The sequence below is a fragment of the Callorhinus ursinus genome, unplaced genomic scaffold, assembly GCF_003265705.2.
Source record: "Callorhinus ursinus isolate GAN/ISIS: 27379988/994484 unplaced genomic scaffold, GSC_fseal_2.0 scaffold48, whole genome shotgun sequence".
Lineage (NCBI taxonomy): Eukaryota > Metazoa > Chordata > Mammalia > Carnivora > Otariidae > Callorhinus > Callorhinus ursinus.
Genome location: NW_027397110.1, coordinates 8253492 through 8269399, shown reverse-complemented (window position 1 = coordinate 8269399; position 15908 = coordinate 8253492). Strand labels below are relative to the sequence as shown.

Sequence of the window (15908 nt, the reverse complement as noted above, 5' to 3'; positions counted from 1 at the left end):
TATAGATGTGGAAACTATAAAACTAAAGTTTGGTAACTTGACCAAGGACACAGAACTAGTAAATGGCACATCTAGAATTTGAACCAGACAGTGTGTCTGTAGAGTCTGGGTCTCCTAAAAAGGTTTCTCACAGGTGATGATACCCAGGCTGTATCTTGACTGACAGTTTGTACTTAGTCTGGCAGAAGGGTGATTGGGGTGTGTCAACATGGTTTTCTGGACAGAGAAATATCATGAGTAAATGTAAAGGTCGCACCTGCTTGAGAGTGAGTGCGGCAGACTACTTGTAAACAAAAGGTGGATGGCAAGAGATGAGACTAGGAAGACAGGGCTTGGTAGTGATGGGCCGGGATGCCTTCTAAGGAACTTGGGTTCTATGATCTAATTTTTAAATTTATACAAAAGATACCACTTTCCCCTTTGAATTAGTTCTGTTTGCATTCATTCTTATATTCTGTGAAATATATCACACAGCCAGAAAAGTGCATAGAATACAAATGTAAAACCTAGTGAATTATTTGTTTTTAAATAATAATTCATTCTGAGGTCAAGAAGTAGGACATTACAGGGATGCAATAGCCCTATCATAGTGACCCTTGCCAATCACAGTCCTCCCTTCTCACCTGTAGGTAACTGCTCTCCTGATTCCTTTCCTTTCTTTTTCCTTTTACAACCTGGGTACCTCTAAACATTATAGTTTTGGCTTATTTTGAACACAGAGTCACATGCCATATGTTCTTTTGTATCTGGTCATTATGTTTGCACGATTCATCCATGTTGTTGTGTGTGGCTGTTGTTCCTTCATTTTCCTTGCTGTATGGTATTCCATTGTATGAATATGCTAGAAGGTATTTATCCATTCTACTACTGAGGATACTTGGGTTGTTCCCAGTGGAGGGCTATTATGGATAGTGCTGGTCTGAAGATTTTTTTTTTTAATTTTATTTATTTATTTGAGAGACAGAGAGAATGAGAGAGAAAGCACATGAGATGGGGGGAGGGTCAGAGGGAGAAGCAGACTCCCTGGTGAGCAGGGAGCCCGATGCGGGACTCGATCCCGGGACTCCAGGATCATGACCTGAGCCGAAGGCAGTCGCTTAACCAACTGAGCCACCCAGGCGCCCTGGTCTGAAGATTTTTGTAAGTGTCTTTTGGGTGCACATACGCATGAATTCTGCTGGGTATATATACCTGGGAGTAGAATTGCTGGATCATAGAGAAGAATAATGGTGAATTGTATTCCAAAGTGGATATAACAATTTACATTCACACAATCAGTCTAAGGGAGTTCCTGTTGTTCCATATCCTTGGTAACACTTGTTATTATCAGACTTATAAACTTTTAGCCATTCATGGGGTGCCTGGCTGGCTCAGTCGGTGGAGCCGGGTGGCTCTTGAACTCAGGGTTGTGACTTTGAGCCCCATCTTGGGTGTAAAGATTACTTAAAAATAAAATCTTTAAAAAAATAATAAATAAGTAAATTTTTAGCCATTCTGGTATATAATGGTATATCATTATGATTTTCCTTTGTATTTTTCATTATGGTTTTATTTTGTCTTTCTCTTACTTCCTAATGAGGCTAGACACCTTTTCATATGTTTTGTTGGCCATTTAGATAATGTAGTTTTTGGTTTTGCTTGTTTGGTGATGTGCTTCATCTGGTCTTCTACCCATTTTCCTATTGAGTTATCTTGATTTTTTTTCTCCTTGTTAGAATTCTTTGTTATTTCGAATATGAGCCCTTTGTTGGTTTTATATAGCCTACTTTTTCATTTTCTTGAGGCTGTCTTTTGATGAACAAAAATTCTCAGTTTTCATGTCAAATTCATCTGTTTTTTAATAATAGGTGCTTTTTTGTGAGCTGCTTAAGAAATCCTTCCCTACCCTTAGGTCATGAAAACATTATCCCATATTATCTTCTAAAAGCTTTATTATTTATTTTTCATATTGAGTTATAGAGTTGTCCTGGAATTGATTTTTGTGACTGGTAATTCTTAATTAACTTGTTAATGCCCCTGCCTTCAATGTATTTTTTGTATTTTCTTCAGATTTTCTGGCTATCCTCAGCAGGATGGTTGGTCCAAATTACCCAGTTTGCCATTCCCAGAAGCAGAAATCTTTTAAAGTTTTACTTTCACTTTGACTTAAAAAAGGATCTATTCTGGTCTGTAAGAGTGCCTTAAGAAATATGTTTACTAAAAAAGGTAATAAAGACTGAAAAACTATATAGATTCATGGTTTTCATATAATTGTTTTTTGAGAGATCAAAAAGAAGCTTCTGTTTCATCTGTGCTTCTCTCAGCTATAAAATACTTTTAGATAACTTAAAGCTTGCTATATAAAATGAACAATTGTACCTACTGCAGGATCATTTTAGAACATAATCATAGCAAAATTTTACCTTAAACATATATATACTATCAAACATTGATTTGATGATAAAACAGTTTAACCGTGGTAATGGCCACTCCCCCGCCCCCCTTTCTCTGTCTGTCCATATATTTAAAACTTTTTTGGCCAGAGATGGACTGTATGCAAACCACATCCAGAATGCTTTTAGTTTGTGCCACAAAATATGAAGAAAATGTTTTCAGTTTATGGCAACTAGATCCATGACATATGATGCTCCAGGAACTGTTTTTACAGTGCACAAGATGCACAGGAACAGAATCGCAAACTCACATGATTATTGGCAAGGAAAAAACTGGCTACGTGGCTGATGTTAAATTTGCTTTTTAAGACAAGCCAGATCAAGAAATGTCTGAAGAATTTGAGACTGTAGCAGTGAGATGATTTTGCAGTTAGTAAACACAGCCTCGGGAAGCCATGGCAAGGCAGTTTCTTATGAGCCATTTACAGCTTCTAGGAGGAGAGCACAGTGTGGGCGCTCGAGAGGAAAACCTGACGTGGCCTCCAGGGAATGTTGCCGGGGGAAGTAGAGCCTCTCCCGCGTGCGCACGCGCACACACACACACACACACACACACACACACACACACACCAGATAGTGAGGGAGAAGCTCCTTGTCCCTCTGTCAGGCAGAACCCCACCTGGACCTCCTGATTCTGTCTCTGAGGTTCACAGTGGAGGAGGTGAGCTTGGTTGTAGCCAAGATGTTAGGAGTAAGCATTGCGTATGTGGAAGTTAAGGCTCCCGAGCCACACGCTTCCTTCCTGCTTATACCCTTATACCATTTTCTTTCTCTTTTACAATTAGTACTTACTCAAAGTGTGCTCCATGGATCCTCCCACTCCCCATCCAGACCCTTTCAAGGGGTCCATGAAGTCACAGCCATTTTAATAATACTGACATGTACATGCCTTTTAAACTCATTCTCTCACGAGTGTACAGTGTTTTCCAGAGACATTGTGACATATGATACTGCAAAAGACTGAATGCAAAAGCAGATACGAGGATACAGCTGCTGTCTCATAAGCCAGACATTGGAGATATTTGCAAAAATGTAAAACAGTGGTACTTTTCTCAAATTTTTTTATCCTCTAAATATTATTTTTAATTTAAAAATGTTAACATGTAGTAGTGTATTAATATTTTTAAAGGGAAGCTTATGAATAAGTATCTTAAATTTTTCATAACTTTAATTTTTAGTATGGGTACATATTGATATTTATAACCCACATAAACAAACACTCTTTGAGGTCCTTAATAATTTTTCAGAATTGTAAAGAGATCCTGAGACTATAAAACATTTGAGAATCACTGCTTTAAATCCCGTTGATTTTGTTGGAATCCTAGTTTCTCTCTGAAGGCTGTCCTGATTGTCTAGCCCACTGTTTTCTCTACACTGTCCTAACTTCTGTGCCACCCAGCTTAGTGCTTTTAGTTCTTGTGGAATTGCTTGCTGTGCTGATTTTCTTCTCCTTTTCAATAGTGTAAGACCTCTGAGGACAGGGATCATCTGTTAAATGAGAGTTTTTTGAGGTGTCCATGATGTACATTGCTGAGCACAGCATAAATGGTGGTTATTGGTTAATGGTTATTCATACTGTTACCATCTTCAATATAAATATTAAAATTTCCCTAACTCACTGGTTTTATGGGTGAACCAATATGCATTTATAATTTTGTGAACTTTAATAGAAATAGCTATTTGATTAAAAAAAAGCCTACATAAAATTAATATACAATATGGAAAAAGAATAAAGGCTTTTGATCATGGTCATTAATAAATTGGGTACAAAAGCTGAACATGTTAATCTGTTTAATTCTTATGTGACCAACAATGGCAGTAAAATCTGGCCATGGGCCCTTGCTCTGAAAACGTGAGCATCATGCTGGGCGCTTAGTAAGCAGTAAAGTTGGCCGAGTTGACTCTGCTGTTTCAGTAGCTGCCTCTGCTGTTCCTGTAGCCAGCAGTCATCATTCCCTGTGATCCCCACCCCCACCTCCAAGTGGTTTGTGCTTATGTTTTGGTCTTCAGAAGGTACTTGCTGAAGCCCTTAGGTCATCCTGGACTAAGCTAGAAGGCATTAGTTGACCAAACTGGTTAAGTAGCTGAAAGTGAGCACATACCCTTTCCTTCATCCCTGCTTCAGACTGAGTTTGTTTTTCTTAGGCAACCATCCTTGACTTACAGGGTACATGAATAAATGTAACATCTTTGTGCCAGGGACCTGCTGTCAGTCCCAAAGTTTCCTTCACAGCTTCTCTCTGGAAGTCTGGGGGTCCCAGACAGGTAGCACTCTGCCCTGAGAGGCCTGTCCTTTGCACTAGCGCTGTTTAAATGCTGATGACACAGTAGTAAATAAGATTTAGATGCTGCCTCCAGGAGTCTGTACAACAACAAGCCTGGTGGAAATATATACCAAGTATAGTCACTAACTCAGAGGAAGGACCCATCCAGACCACCTGTGGCAAGAGTGTGGCATTAAGAAAAGCTTCATAGAAAAGGTTTCCCTACACCTGCATCTTGAAGGTGGGGAAGAAATTTGCCCTGTGAGTAGGAAGGCAGTCCAAGTAGAAATAGCACATACAGAGTCACTGGCACATGAAGCCATGTGGTGTTTAAGGAAGACTGAAAACAATGTGACTTTGTGAGACGAAGTTGAGAAGTGAACAGGTACTGGGCTTTATACACCGTGTAGTGAGAACTGGATTTTGTCTTGAAGATGGATGGAGCAAAGGCTGTGTGGGATTGTACTTTATAGGCAATTCTGATGGCAGTGGGGGTAGGAAGGTCTTGAGGGTAAGAAAACCATGGGAAAAAATGGAATAAATTTAGTGAGAAACTACCGGAACTAAAGAAAGCAGTGGCTATAGGAATAGGGAAGAAAGTACATCCTGAAGTATTTGGGGATTAGAACTGACAGAGTTTGGTGAGAGGAAGGTACTGATGATGGTGCCAGATTTTTTATTTGAGTGGGACGATAGTATTCCCAAGTGGGGCAGAAGGAGAAGAACACAGTTTGAGGGAAGACTATTTGGTTTTAGATATGTTGCATTTTAGGGACCTGTGGAACGTGAGGCGAAGTGCATTGACGTTAGGCAGTTTATAGAAGTTTTGAAGATTGTAGGAACGATCAGTATTAGGGAGATTTGGGAGTCATCAAGACATGGATAGTAGTTGAATCTATGGGGGAAGATAAGGATGTGTGTGTATAGGAAAAAGAGAAAGGGAAGGGTGTGACTTCCAAGGAACATACCAGTAATGAAAGGACAAGCAGAAAAAGATTCTCCAGGTAAGAGTCTACAAAGAAATGGTCTAAGAAGGTGGCACAAGTAATGAATTTGGCTCCTTCTGTGGGGTAAAGGGACTAGACATGATCCATGACAGTTTGGGGATCAGAACTAGACTCAATCCTTGAGGCCAGGAGTGAGTTTGGTTCCCTCACCGCAACCCATGTCTCCCTGTCCCCCATGTACAGAGGCAGTAGCTCCTCACCCAGCACCATTCTGCTCGTTTGTGAATCTGAAAATCAACAGCATTGACAAAGGCCTTGGGCTGGCTGCAAACCCAGGGAGATAGGAGGACCTAGACACAGCTAAAAGACCGGCAACTAAAACAAGGTGCCTCTGGCTCAGTGACTGGATCTGCAGTATCTTTTTTTTATTTTTATTTTTTAAGTAATCTCTACATCCAACGCGGAGCTCAAACTCACAACCCTGGGATCAAGAGTCATATGCTCCATCGACTGAGCCAGCCAGGTGCCCCTGGATCTACAGTATCCTTGATAGCAAAATAGAAAAGGAGCACCCAAATGATAAGATTTTCAGGTCATTCTGATTTTTAAATGTGGAAGAGAGGTTAAAACAAAACAGATGAATAATAGCCATTGTATATGATAATGGGATTGATAGGGGAAGATATCATATTGCAATGATTAGTAAGTGAATGAGAGGTAAGGGCGTTGTGACCACAAATATAAACTTCTTTTTGAAGAAACTTGACTAGAAGAGGAAAGGGGAAGGAGGGCACAAAAACTAGAAGAGATTTTAGGATTAAAGGAGATGGTTTTTGGAATGTGCAGACTGGAACATTTTATAGAACTTCCAAAGTGTTGAACTTAAGTAGAGGTGACCTGAAACTGCACAGGTAACATTTCCAGATCCTGGAACAATCATAACGCTTGTGTATTGGCAGCTAAATATACCCATCTGCCTGTAGCAAAGTTACCTCCACCTCTGTTGCTTGGGCTTTCGATATTATTATTTGTATTACTTAAATAGGTTCCTTCTTGCCCACTTGGGCTGGGCACCCCGCTTATAGAGCTGGATGTGCGGTACCCTCCTGTCTGCCCTGATTCTCCTGGCATCTGTGCTCACCTCCTGCAAAGGCTCCCTTGCTGGTGTTCTGCTCCACCTCACATCTGCTGCTTCGCTTAAGGTGCCTCTTCTGGACATCTTGCTTGAAGTCAGGCCAGTTGCCAGTGATGTAAGCAGTCAGGGCTTTCAGTGTTACTTGTGACTCAGTTAAAAGTTTGCAATATGCTTGACCCCTGAGCAACGCAGGGGTTAGGGGTGCCTGACCCCCTGTGCAGCCGAAAATCTGTGTATAACTTTGGATTCCCCAAAAACTTAACTAATAGTCTATTGTTGACTGGGAGCCTTACCAATAAATAAGCAGTCGATTAACATATATTTTGCATTTTATATGTATTACATACTGCATTCTTACAATAAAGTAAGCTAGGGAAAAGAAAATGTTCTTAAGAAAATCATAAGAAAAAAATACAATTATAGAACTGTCCTGTAAAAAAGTCTGCATAGAAATGAGCCCACACAGTTCAAACCCATGTTGTTCAAGGATGAGCTGTGTATTCTTTTTTTTTTAAATATTTTATTTATTTGTCAGAGAGAGAGAGAGAGAGAGAGCACAAGCAGGGGGAGTGGCAGGCAGAGGGAGAAGCAGACTCCCTGCTGAGCAAGGAACCTGATGCGGGACTCCATCCCAGGACCTTGGGATCATGACCTGAGCCAAAGGCAGGTGCTTAACCAACTGAGCCACCCAGGCATCCCTCTTTTTTTTTTTTTTTAAGATTTATTCTGTTATTTTAGAGAGAGAGCATGCGTGCGTGAGCAAGGTAGGGGGTGGGGCAGAGGGGGAGAGAGAGACAGAGAGAATCCCAAGCAGATTCCCTACTGAAACTGGAGCCCAATGCAGGGCTCGATCCATGACCCCAAGATCATGACCTGAGCTGAAACCAAGAGTCAGACACTCAACCAACAGGCGCCCCTGAACTGTGTATTCTTAATAGTCTGCATCCCAGAATTATGCCTGGAAATTAAACTGATAACAGTGGTGAGTCCTGGGTGAGGGTAGGGGGAGAGGGGACCGTGATCAAGGGCCTTATCGTATCACTTGAATTTTTTAAAATGAGAATTAAAATTAAGCCTAAAAGTATCAGGCTGAATAATCAAGTTTGAAAATTAAAACTATGCCATATTAGAGTAGTAAAGTGAATATAATTTATTGGAAATGTCCTTCTTTCAACTTGCCTTATTCCCTAGGAAAGATGTGGGTCTGATTACATCCCATGAGTTAGATTAGGTACCGGGCTTGGAGGAGCTCTTGAGGTCTCCTTGCAGTTTACCAGGGCCTAGTAGTGATTTAGTCCAAGACCCACGAAACCTTCCCAACCGCGTGTGAATCTCAAGCCCAGTCTGGTTACTACTCTGCAAGAGAACAGAAAACTGGAATGCTTCAAATAGTTATTGCTGTGGTTATATACGATCAGATAGTAGGATTACAGAACATTTCAAAATGATGTTTTGAAGGAATTTGCCATTACTCATACCTTAGAAGGAAAATAGTGCTGTGGATAACTTCAACTAGATAATTCCAAATGTTGATTTTAGAATCAAATGTTATGTTTATCTTGAGTACAAGTGCATCTGATAACAGAGGTTCACAGCCCTGCAGAGAAACTAGGGAAACTGTTCTGTAAAAACTGGTTTCCAGAGTGCTTGAAGCTGCCCACTTTCCTTCGCCTGCCCCTCCTCTGCTTCAACTCCTTCTCTCCTCACTGAACCCAGGCAGGCATCTGAGCCCACCTGCCAAGCAGGCAAAGGACTGAGCTGGCCACTGTGTCCTTCCAAGCTTATCTATTAACAAGTTATATAATGATGGGCTACTTTATGAAGTTGGTACAGAATTTAGACCACTGGTAAGTCTAGAGAAGTCATGTTTAGCCTGGGCAGAAACTAATCAGAATAGAGAACTGAAAATTAGTTAGGGTTATTCTCTTGATGATCTGTAGGTGACAAAAAATGAAAGAATTGAATCTTTCTCCAAGGTGCTGAGGGTCACACATAACCACATAGCTTACATCCTTCATGATGGCCAGACCCATCTGGGAAGTTCCAGCCAGCTTCTTCAGCTTTCCCTCGTGCCATTTAAGTGGGGAAAGCTCCACACTGAAGTACCGAGTTATCGGGAGCATGTCAGGATTCAGTTCATCTTGTTTATTGAACTCCTGCTGGATACCAAATTCTAGGTATGTAAGACACAGAGAGCCCTTGTTGTCAGGGAGCCCTTGACAAGAATCCCCTGTTGAGTGTAGACAGCAGACCCTCAGACACTACCAATATTATATGGTATATCTCAGAGGAGGGACACTTAGTGCAGCCAAGGAGGGTACAGAAAACTTTCAGGAGATAATTCCTGAGGCAGATCTTACAAGAGGAGTAGACGGGAATTAAGCCAAGGGCCCGCAGCAGACATGAGTGCATGTATTTTGGGCAAGGAAACCACGCACAGTCCCCACGAGAAGGCTATGAAGTGATGATGGGGCTAGAGAGATCTTGAATTTTACCCTAAAGGTAATGGGTAATTATTGACTAAATCTTGGCAGCAGTCTACTCAGAGGTCACATTTGCTTTTTAAAAAGGAAGATGGCTGGGACAACGGTGTGTATAGTAGGAGGATAGGGATAATAATTAAAATATCACTAATACTCATCATAGTGTAATTCCATCTGAGATTTATTTATTCAAACACTGTTAAAAAATGAGCAAGGGGAGAGGTGATGACAGATAAGAGAGCAGCAAGATGCTTTCAAGATTCCCTGAAGCACCCCCTCAAACACTAAGACATGATGTAGAACTAAAGCTATAACTCAGAATCTGCAGCTGTGGGGAATGGAATGCGCTTTCTTGGACAGACACATTAAGTTTTTGTGAAACTAAGGGCCCAACTTCCAAATAGTGACAGGCATTCTGACAGCAGTGCGGATGCTAATCACAGATGAGTTTCTGTAGGGCTTGTCCAGCATTGTTTTGACCACTTTTGCACACACACAGAGGTCCAACCTTGAGCAGGATCTCCTTCTGGCATTTGTTTCTGCCACTGTAAATTGAAGGGACTGGCTTGGGACCTTTAAATGTCTAATATTAAGTGGCTTTCATTTCATATATATTTGTATATCTATATGTTCACATATGTAAGTATGTATTTCATATATATAAAGAGAGAGACATTCCATCATGAGATAAATAAAATTTTCACTGTGTCTATTAGCAACTTGCTATGATCCGGTTTGATTTGAAGAGGCCATTCCAGCCATTATTTGGGAACAGACTGGGGAGGAGCAAGAATTGGGGCAGGAGACTAGCTAAGGGGCCTCCACTAGCAAGGAGTGATAATGGCAACGGAAGTGAAGAACTCACATGCCGTGAATCAGAAATGACAGGATTGCTAAGGGGGCTGTGAGAGGCCTGGGATAGGGTGAGAAATCCAGGATGAACCCGAGGTTCTGACCCAAGCAACTGGGCAGAAGATGGTGCCCTTGATAAGACAGTGGAGACGGGAGAATGAGATCTGGGCAGGGGATGAAGAATACCGTTTGGGATGCGTTGAATCTGAAGTGATCATGAGATATCCTCATGTCAAATGGAGAAGCTGAAAAGGCAACTTGGCATTTTTCTGGTAGAACAGATAAGGTAAAATCAATAATAAAGTTTTAATATAGGTTTTAGTGTTTCTTCAGAAGGTATTTCAGTTCACACTGGGTATTTTTTAAGATTGATTTAGAGAGAGCTCCAGCATGGGGAGGGAGAGGGAGAGGGAGAATCTCAAGCCGACTCAGCGCTGAGCGTGGAGCCTCCCAACCCTGAGATCATGACCTGAGCTGGATCCCACAACCCTGAGATCATGACCGGAGCTAAAATCGAGTCAGACATTCAACTGACTGAGCCATTCAGGTGCCCCTCAGTTCACATTCTTAATAACCACTCACCTTTATTGAGCATGTGATTGGTGCCCTGCCCTATGCTGTTTTATGCATATTCCATTTAAACTTCCACAGAACCCTGTGAGGAAGGTGCTGTTGTTCTCAATGTTGAATGAGGAAGCTGTGTCTTGAGAGGTTAGGCCACTGGCCCAACAGTCAATAGTTGGTAGATGGAAGAGCCTGGATTTGTAATAGGCTCCCCGATTCAGAACTGTACCCCACTGCTTCCCATGCATCTTACTATGAGCACGCAGCTCATTGTGATTTTTCTCTCTTTTTAGGGTTTTGGTTTTTTGCACTGAATGTAGTCTAGACTCATCTTCACGGGCTTGTGTTGCCCCAGGATACTGTCAAAGGTAAGTTATTAAAATTTCATTACACCATGTATTAGCAGTGAAATGGGAGAGTCTTCATCTTAAAAAGAAGAAGAGTACATTTTGACGTTATTGCTCCTTTCCTGAGTTGTTCCATGAGGGTATTTAAAGTGGCCATCACATCAGCTCTTTGCATTTCTACTTCAGTAGGTCCCTTTAAAAAGCACATCAATCCAAATGATTGATAGTGACATTTGGTGCCTCATCCTTTTATAAAGCTAGAATTTGTTATTAGGGTTTAGCAATTCCACAGTTTTCTGTGAGCGTATTCCTAGTTTCTCTGCCTCTAATCTGTCCTTACTCCAGTCTATCGTCCACATTACTGCCAGGACTAGCTTTCAAAATGATATATTTACTCATGTCACTCCTTTGCTCAAACAGCTCTCACGGCTCTCAGTTGCTACAGATGCCATCCTACAAACTGCTTTTGAGAACCTAACTCCAATCAATGTTTTGGGCTGCTTTTCTAGTGCACCCCTATCTGTTGTGAGCCCTACTGGGCCGTTTTCTATTTCCCAAATATATAGTTCTTTTTCATGGCTTTGTGCCTTGGTCAATGCTTTTCTCTTCACTTGGAGTTTGGAAGAGGGGAGAAGAATGCAGCTATCCGCTGCTCTTTCTCGTATCCCAGGCCACCTTGGCCACCTTTCTCATCTGTATTCTAGGTGCACCCGTTACTATGACTATAATAAAGCATTCAGTATTTTACATTAGCGTTATCTGTCTCTGTCTCCTTTACTAGTCTGTAAACACTTTGAGACTTCTTGGAAAGGAACTAACTGGTTTTTTAGTGCCTGTTGGCTGTTCCTGGACACCTTGCTGAGTGCTATGCATATATTATTTCATTTAATCCTTGTAACACCTCCTCCTGACAAGTTTTACGGATGAAAATAATGAAGATTAGAATGTTAAGTGCCCAAGATTACACAGCTAATAACTGACAAAGAATTATGAATGACTCTGCTCCTTCAAAGCCAAAACTTGTTCTGCTGTAGTACTCTGGCCGAGCACCATCTGGTGTGTGGTAGGGATCCAGGAAGTATCTATTGAATTGATATCTATTGCGGTTTAAATAAAAAGGACTTTAGTTGATGAATTTGGTCATTCCTACATAGAAATTTATTGACTATGAAATGCCAGGTATACAGTTTTAGATAAATGTTGAATACAGACATTAACAAGATACAGTGTCTGGTGTCAAAAAGTTGACGGTGTCATAAGGGAAGCATCTATGTAAGCAAGTAAAACCAGTAGAGCATTATAGATCATATAACAGAATTCAGACAAGATCCACTGGGGACACTGAGGGAAGAATCGCCAGTTCTGCCTAGAGATGGATCAGGAAATACTTTGTAAAAGCTGAGTCTTGAATGATGAGAGTAGGGTGTTCTCTGGTGGCACCAGGGGAGGGAAAGGCAGAAGGAGTAGTATGAACAAAAACATGGAAACTGGAAATAATCTGGCACATTTGTGAAACTGTAAGTAGTTCATTATGACTGGAGCAAAGGGAAAAAGAGATCTGGCTGATGGCACTGGAGAGACAGGTGAGGGCTAGATCCTGGAGAGCTTATTTGCCAGCTTTTAGAGAAGACCGAGCATTCGTGCGGTATGATGTATGGTTTTACTCATGTTTGTCGTTAACATTTGTTGAGTTCTGTTCCGTGTGTGCTGCAGCAACACCAGGTCAGTGGTCACTTAATCACATACGGCAAGCTGGTGACAGCTCTGAGGTGAAATCATGTGCCAGAGCAGAAATCAAATGCTTGTGTTGTCACATCAGCTTTGACAGCTTTACTACCACTTGTTCGCCCCCTCCAGTGAATTTTCACATAAGTGCACTTTGCCTTGACTTTATCATCACTCTCTTAGCACCAATACACTGGTCCCTTTGTCACTTCCCGAGTGGAACCCCTAGCTCAACCACATACTTTTCCATGGCCTACTTTATTCTCCTTCCATTTTGTCAGAAGGGCAGTAAAATTCACTTAGACCCTTACACACAGCTCTAAGCCATGGCTTCACAAGAATGTCAGCAAGGCTTTTTCAAGAAACACCTTAAAAAATATTAAGAATAGTTCCAAAACCACACACACACAAATGAGGACAAATTAAAGAAAGGAGAAATAGAAAAATAGGTATGGTAGGACATATAGTAAGTAGGCAGACTATATGGTATTAATCAGGAAAGATTTTTAGAAATAAAAATTGACTGGATATTAGAAGGATAGAGATGTGGATTGGTGGTGAGGGGAAGGGTTTTCAAATCGGGTATGAACTGCATAAACAGAAATTAAATTTGAAACTAATAATACAATATGTGTTAATTAAATTGAATTTAAATAAATTTTTTAAAAAAGAAATTAAATTAGCAAATTGTGTGGAGAGAATAGAGAGAAGATTTGCCTGTGTGAAGTGGGGGATAGTGTGTGCATGGGGAGTAGCTAGAAATAGCGTTGAAAAGTTTATAAACTAAAAGTCTGCTGTTCGTATTATGGCAATGGGATAATTGGGAAGATGAGACTGATGTAGAAAACTTAATTCTGAAGAGGAGACGTTCCAGATATAACCTGGAATTGAAGGGGACCTGATAAAAAACATTCTCTCCCCTGAGCAAGTTCTGAACCACAGACATATAGGATGAAGGAGTAAAGCAGGTGGAGATCAGACTTTCACTTTTATTACTAATAAAGTTGACATAGAACTGGGCTTGTGTCTAAAAGCAAGTCGGCTTTCTAATACTCAGCTCTGAAACTTAACAGATTTCCTCACCCAGAAGTACTAGTCAGGGATAGACCCGCCTTCTAGAAGGAGCAGAGCAGAATAGTTGCCCCCACAGGAAAGGGCCTAGGGGGGTGCTGGACTATGCAAGCCCAGTTTCCCCTTCCAAACTCACTGACTGGACAAGTCACTTCATCCTGACGGCATGTCAGGAATTTAAGGCCAATAGTAGTAAAGGGATATTGCCTCCCATGGAAGGAAGCATTGAGAGTGGGCGAGTTTTCCTCCCCTAACACACAAGAACTCCTGTCTCCTGGCACATTGGTCTTAAGTAGTAATCCCAGTCATGTCGGGTGTGTCGTTCCCCTTTAGGACAGAGGGGTTCTCAGAACAGTCCTGCTCCCACTTTTAAGAGGACAAACCCCCACTACCACCCACTCTTCTCTTGGATATTTTCTTGGGCAAAATTGATATGCAAAATAGATTATGCCTTCAGGAGATCCCAAAATAGATCAGAACAGTATATAAATTATATGAACTCCAAGGCTATACAAAATTGTTTCAGCACTGTCCCCATAGCCACCAGATTCAGAAAGTAAGCCTACCTCCTGCCCATGAGCAGTAATTTCTGATAAAAGTACGTTCTCAGAATGCTGTACTCAGTCTTGCCACGTTGCTATCTGAGGGAAGGAGGATGGGTGAGGTCCTCTTGGTTTGAGCCTCTCCAGGATATCCAGTTAGCCCATGCCAGTGTACAGAATCCACGACTTGGACACTTCCACCCGATTTGGAAAAATCTGCCAGCAGGAGGTTAAATTTGGAACTGGGCCTTTACCGTATCTCAAAAAAACCCAACCAATGTACACTGTCTTCTGCTTTAAAGATTAATACTTGAAGTATCACCTTCTTTTTGCAATTTTTAGGGATTTATAGTAGTGGCAGCCCCAATTACCAAGTTCTTTCCCTTCATCTGTAAGTTCCCTGCCTCCCTGCCTTCTATGAGTATAGTGAGACATCTCTTTAATTTCCATTTCCCGTTTGGATTGCCTGTGTAAGCTGAGCACAAACAATTTAAACATAGAACTTCACTGGTTTTGTAGCACATGTGTCGTTTGAAATTCAGCTGCCTTGCAGCTTATGTGCAGCAAATAATTGTTCTACTCATTAATATCTAAAAGACCTGTATGAAGAAAGTCTCTTTTCCCTAAAGTCTAATTTTTGCCTCAGCCATGCCTGCTTAGGAAAAGCTGTGCCTGCATAATTCAAGGTCAGGCAGCAGCCTTCTGTACTTTGAAGCCAACCAAGCCTGCTAATGCCCTGTTCCCTTTGCTGAGGCCAGCACAGCGGGCATTTGCTTGCTAGGCCAGAGTGGCCGATGAATGCTGAGGTCACTTGCACAGCTGACATTTAGATGAGCCTTCAGTACCACCACCACAACAGACTGTGGCTTCTTTCCTTGCTGTCGCCAGCAAAGCCCCCAAGCCTGTGCTAAGGCTTGTGTGCCTGGTGTATTCAGCCTTGTCTCTATAGAAACAGCCACTTACCTGAAGACAAAGTTACCATAACTACAGTCATCACTAATGTCAAAATACAGTGTAGCCTGTGGTTTATAAACTTCTAATTGGGCTTAATTGTGTAAAGCTGGTGTGTGACAGTAAAAATGCATGTGGCCTCATGTAAACCTCTACAAGATTGAAACACGTTGCTCCCTCGTTAAAAAGACCAAGGCCCAAAGTCCTGCCCCAACAGAAACCTTAGAAATTCCACATGCATTTTGCTCCCCAAATTTTCCTTCATGTGTATTTATCAAAACTTTAGTCTCACGTACCAGATATTAGGGTCTTTGAGAGACCCAATAAATAGCACTCTTTCCCTTGGCTGAGTTCTATAGCAAGTGAGAAATAAAAGAGTAGGGCATTTGAGAGACCGAAGTATCATCTCTGTTACTAATAAAGCTATATTGGAGAATATGGTGTACATCTATAGGCAGGTGAACTTCCTAGCACTGAACTCAATATTCAACAGGCTTACCTAGTCCCAGGTAATTGTGAGGGGCCTGCACTTAGGGGAACAAGAGCAGAGGAAAGTGCATGCTCCCTGGGGACAGCTGGCTTCCAAAAGGAAGAG

At 41.5% G+C, this 15908-nt stretch overlaps 1 protein-coding gene across 7 annotated transcripts in view; it reads left to right on the top strand.

Moving 5' to 3' along the window:
- The window catches only part of TNRC6B (trinucleotide repeat containing adaptor 6B), a 257455-nt gene that overhangs the window by 50734 nt on the left and 190813 nt on the right, over nucleotides 1-15908 (top strand). For 6 of the 7 annotated variants that reach the window (XM_073882718.1, XM_073882716.1, XM_025881477.2 and 3 more), the window contains exons 2-3: nucleotides 8755-8955; nucleotides 10971-11045. In XM_073882718.1, the coding sequence (XP_073738819.1) occupies nucleotides 8795-8955; nucleotides 10971-11045 (236 nt within the window). In that variant the 5' untranslated portion in view covers nucleotides 8755-8794. The remainder of the gene's footprint in view (nucleotides 1-8754; nucleotides 8956-10970; nucleotides 11046-15908) is intronic. The other variant, XM_025881479.2, reaches the window with a different exon arrangement.